General features: G+C 28.5%; 1 protein-coding gene across 5 annotated transcripts in view; it reads right to left on the bottom strand.

Annotated features, from left to right (window-relative positions):
* Positions 1–5,395, bottom strand: part of Nab2 (Nuclear polyadenosine RNA-binding 2) — a 70,652-nt gene that overhangs the window by 20,994 nt on the left and 44,263 nt on the right. For 4 of the 5 annotated variants that reach the window (XM_014427448.2, XM_014427446.2, XM_014427447.2 and 1 more), the window contains one exon: positions 258–359. The exons of the other annotated variant lie outside the window; for it this stretch is intronic. In XM_014427448.2, the coding sequence (XP_014282934.1) occupies positions 258–359 (102 nt within the window). The remainder of the gene's footprint in view (positions 1–257; positions 360–5,395) is intronic. 5 annotated transcript variants of the gene reach the window in all.

The following is a 5,395-nucleotide window of genomic DNA, read 5'->3' as shown; positions in this document are numbered from 1 at the left end:
TATTAAAATAACTTAATGATCAAAATAAAAAAGGCCAGATTTCAATACAAATAAATATTTATGAATTCCAAATTTCACCAACCATAATGGGTAATTTTTAGAACACTGTAACTTAGTTTCAGAGGTTTAAAAATTGGTTTTGAAGGTTACTACAAAAAACAAAAAGATTCCTCTAGAATTTTAAAAGTGAATATGATAGAAATAAATTGTGCTAGGATTGTGGAAGTGAAGATATCGTTTATGAGCTATTCACATACCTCGTCTTGATAAAATAAAATGAGAACAATATTGGCAAGTTGATACTTGGTTCAGCAAGGATTGTTTCAGCTCTTCACTTTGCTTCATTCGCATTCGTTCAACTAAAAATATATACTCTTTAAAAATGTTTTCTGAAGAGAATGAGAAAAGTAAAACTTAATTCGAAAGCACTTAAAAAGAAGAAAAAAGTTTAATTAAATATTTAACAATAAGCCGTTCCCCTTTCAGCAATAGATAACTCTTTCTTCAGTTTTCCAAAATGCCATCAACCGAACTCTGTGCTAAATTTTAGATTATCAAGAAAATTTAATCAATAATTATTCAGTGACCCAATTAACGGAAAAACTTCACTTAACAGACATGGAGATACTGTTTGGATGAAAACCCTAGGCAACCTGGTAAGGAAATGTTTTGAGTACAATATCACTAAGGAAGCCTCACCTACCTATTGGTACAGTAATCAAACATAGTACACAATATAAATAATTTTATTATCCTGTTCGAGACTGCTAGTGTTATTAATCATAACAAAAATTATCCAAATAGTCTCAACCTTCTTTATTCAAACATAATACATGTCCAATGTTTCGACCATCATCAAGGACAATTTTAATTTTAGTTTCATAGCCTCACATTTATTTATAAGACTTATTTACAAATCAATATAACACAATCAAAATAAACCTGCATTTTTCAATATAGCATTTAATAATAAATTTTATTTGTCGCAATTTATATATTTTAGTATTATAAATAAATTAATGTTATTTATTGAATCTCTCCCACCAAAAATTCAATATAAATTTCTAAAGCTATGGTTATACTGGATGGGCACTCTAATAAACAGTTGATGACAATGAGTCCTTTCTTTTAAAGAATGGCAATTAAATAAACGTGTTAACATCGCTGCCAACTTGTGCCCTGCCTGCAAATTACTTTTTCAATGCATCGCAACTTCTTCTTGAGCTTGTTCACACCAGTTAGATTTTTGGCACTAATTCTAACGTCAGCATAATCGCAGAGGAAGAATATATTACATAGTGAAGCTTTTTATAACCTTATTTATTGAGACATTAATTCCTACCCTACACGCAAAAATCAATAGGACTTCTACTTCTAAATTATATTTATTTTAAATTATAAAAAAATTAAAATCTGTACCGCTACAACTCATGAAGGGTTTTTTACCCAATTTATGAGGCTGGATAGACCCCAGGAGGGCTCCAAATACCCACAGGGTTGACTCGTGGCTAGAGTGTAACAGAAAAAAATGTTCTGCCCCGTCGGATTCGACCCCTGCTTCAGGGAGTTAAAAGAACCGTGCCTTACCATGAAGCCACTGTGCTCCCAAATTAAGTTTTAAAATGTAATTATGTTTGAATTTTTAAGGACTATGTATTGCCTACAGGTATACTGTTGGCTGTTATAAGCAAACAGGTATTCAGAACTCTCCTTAACTGAAACCATTATCATCTAATCAACAAATCAGAAATACTATGACAAATTCACTTTTGTTAGAACATCCATACAATTTAATTTGATTCCTACTTAGTTTCATAAGTGTTAAAATTGATGTTAAGGAATAATACCATAAAAGAAAATAGTCAATGTGGCAAATTAACTAGTTAATTAATAATACCATAAAAGAAAATAGTCAATGTGGCAAATTAACTAGTTAATTAATAATACCATAAAAGAATATAGTTAACGTGGCAAATTAAAAGTTTCAGTTCGACTTAAGCGAAAGTAAAATTACTCTTGAAATATAGATTCAATTTTGAATTTTTTCAATTTCTACAGTTGAAGAATACTAAAGCCCTAATGCTGGAACAAATTATGACTGTAGAGATTCATGAATATAAAGTAATCAGTTTTTAGATGGTCAGTTTGGTAGTCATAACTAAACCAATAATTTGGTCTGTGCATCAAACAACTTTCATTTAGGAAAATTGTTGATCGACCGTATGTAATATAAAAAAAGAAGGTGTTCTGGCTGCGGTCAAAAGAAATCAAATAGTAAATAAACTCTTTATTATGAACGTTAGCTCATAATAAATAGCTTAATCAGGGCTAAAACAGATACAAACAACTAAAATAATGTAAGAGAATAGATAATATGAATTAAAGTAAACTAAGGTGGAGCTAAAAATGATTTAAAATATGTGAAAGATAATATAAAAAATGAACAAAGTAAATAAAAAATAAGATGTAAACTTAAATCTTATATAAAATTTACATCTTATTTTTATTTTCTTTAAATTGCTTTGTTCATTTTTATATTATCTTTCACATATATTTTGAATTATTTTTAGCCCCATCTTAGTTTACTTTAATTCATATTATCTTCTATTCTCTTACATTATTTTAGTTGTTTGTATCTGTTTTAGCACCGAAGAAGGAGAGACTTTAAGATAGAGCAATATTTAAAAAGCGCCTGAAATTGAAAAACGACATGAAACCCTCCACTCCCGCCCTCCATGGTAGCCTCACTTATCTGACTTTTCAAACAGACAATTATAGCGAGTAGGTTGGTCGTGACATGTCACAACCCCACAAGAGGAGATCATAACACAAAAAAAGGTAATCTTTCCCCGCCCTGCTAAACCCCTGGAGAAACTTTACGATAGAGGAATATTTAAAAAGTGCCTGAAATTGAAAAACGGCAATGTGTTGGCTCTCAATAAATAGTTTGATTATTATTTGAGTTCTTTTGACCGGACCCGATGGACCCACCTTGGCTTCCTTTAAAATTGCATTAAAACTATTTCTTATACACTGCAGTTTAACCCCACTTTCCAGGGTTTTATCTGAGCTACAAACAGATACAAAAAGACTGAAAAATATTCTAAACTAATAGGGGTAGGTATTCATGATCTTTAGATTAACATGTTAAATTGAAAAACTTATGTTAAATGGAGAAATACTTCCTTCTTTTACCGTGTTAAAACGATGTAACATGGGTGAAAGTCTGTTACTAGGTCTGTTAAATGGAGAATGACATCACGAAACAGACCAGCTGAGCTTGTCACCGTTTCATTTGTTGTCGTGTTAGGTTACTTACTCGTAGTTTGTACTTTGTTTTGTTTTTTCTTTTGTCTTGTGTTTTGGACTTTTAAAAAAAGACAATCAGTAGCCAAACTTATACACTTCTACTTTCCACATATTTTAGGCATGTTGTAATAAATTACTGTAATCAAAACTTAGAAGTAAACAATAACATGAAGTTTTGGAAGGAAAGGTTACTAAACAAGTTGCTCAGAATATCTGCTAGGAGCTCTTAAGCATTTACCATTTAACATAGTAAAACATTTTACACTTAACACAACATCGTGAATAACCCTACTGTAGAACTATAAGATGATATAAAAAAAAAAAATTTGAAAAGATTATATAAAATTTACAGCGTAAATTAAAAGAAAACAGAAATGGTGTGAACAGAACAAAGTATAAGAAATAAATAAGAATATATAAAGAACAGGTGAAGAAATACTGAATAAAATAATTTATGTAAGTAAAACCAATATGTATAGCAGTAAATGTAAAACCAATATGTATAACAGTAAATGTAAAACTAATATGTACCACTCCATCCAGTCACTCCATCTGTGCATTTAGTTCTCATTATTTATTCTGTTAATTTTCACATTTTGTACATCACCTTTTAGTGCTACCATAGATTACAATATTTTTTAGTCTTTTTATATCTTGTTTGTAGCCCTGCAAAGTGAGGCATAACATTGCTCTGTAAGAAATACTATTTGTACAATTTTAACCGCCACTGGTACAATCTTCCTTCATTATATAAAGCCATCAAATTGAAGACATTTTCCGTCTAGTAAGTTTTATTAGTATACTTCTTGATTGACCTCATTTAGGTGATTGTTTTTCTTTTGGTTTTCAATTGAATGGTCCTTTTCGTTCTTCACATGAGTTACATATGCTATTGATTTAACCAGACACACCTAGTGACGTATCCATCATGTACACATGATACAAGCATGTAGGGCACAGCTAGTTAATAATATACAACAAATAGTAAATGCTATCATACTTATACTTACATTAGAAGTACACAATTAATTTTTTATATATAATATGCTTAAAATCATATTTATTTATTTTTTTTACTTAAATTAATCCAAACCTTTGAATAGATACATAATTATTTTCAGATTTGATAAAATTCACTTTTCTCTATTTTATATAATTTAAATATAAAAATAATATTTTTCCATATATTGCCTACAACTAACAAAATATTAATATTAAAGATGAAATATACATTCATCAAATTATTGAAAATAAAACTTACATACTACAGCCTTGACTAATGACCATAGTATAAACACAAAAGTATGGAATAATTTATTTCAGATTTTCTAAAATAATCTATAAATTATTTTGATCCTTTTTGATTACTTTTAAATCATTCGCTTCTTTATTACATTAACATATATACTTTTTTATATTTGTAACTTGATATCAGTGAAAAACTAAAACAATAGAATCCTACAACTCCGAAAGTATCCAGACCGATATGAAGCATTTATTATCTTAGCGGTCTGTATACGATCGAAGCGGTAAGAGAGATAATCCAATGTTCATCTGGATTTCTTCTAAAGATGCTCCTGAAGATATTCTTTTAAATTGAAGAAGTACTATGCTTAATAACAAAATAGTAAGAAAACAAATAGGTATTCAATTTAAAAATAAAAAAAGGTAAAATATTAGACAATAGTCTATAGTGATATTTTATATCTATAGTAAAATAAAATCAAAATATGCTAACTGTTGCCATTAACAGAACAAAGACATAGGAAGTTGAACAATGAAATAGGTATAATTGTGAAAAATATAAAAAAGTTAATTAATATCAATAATACAAAGGAAATCTCATTTTGATGATAAAAGAAAATGTGTATAAATGTGAAGTATTCTTTAAGTTTAAATAACCAATTATTTACAATTTAAAGATAATTCCCTTGAAATATAGGATTATTAGATGTATTGATGCATTATATCGATGAATAACATTAAACACTCAAAAACTAATAAAAAATTTTTTTTTAACTTAAAGATATAATAAAGATAAAACAAAGTGATAATAAAGATATAACAAAGTGATAATAAAGATATA

This window comes from Halyomorpha halys, unplaced genomic scaffold (assembly GCF_000696795.3).
Source record: "Halyomorpha halys isolate HHAL.00 unplaced genomic scaffold, Hhal_1.1 Scaffold645.1, whole genome shotgun sequence".
Lineage (NCBI taxonomy): Eukaryota > Metazoa > Arthropoda > Insecta > Hemiptera > Pentatomidae > Halyomorpha > Halyomorpha halys.
The sequence above is the reverse complement of the archived record's forward strand: the minus strand, read 5'-3'. Positions and strand labels throughout refer to the sequence as shown.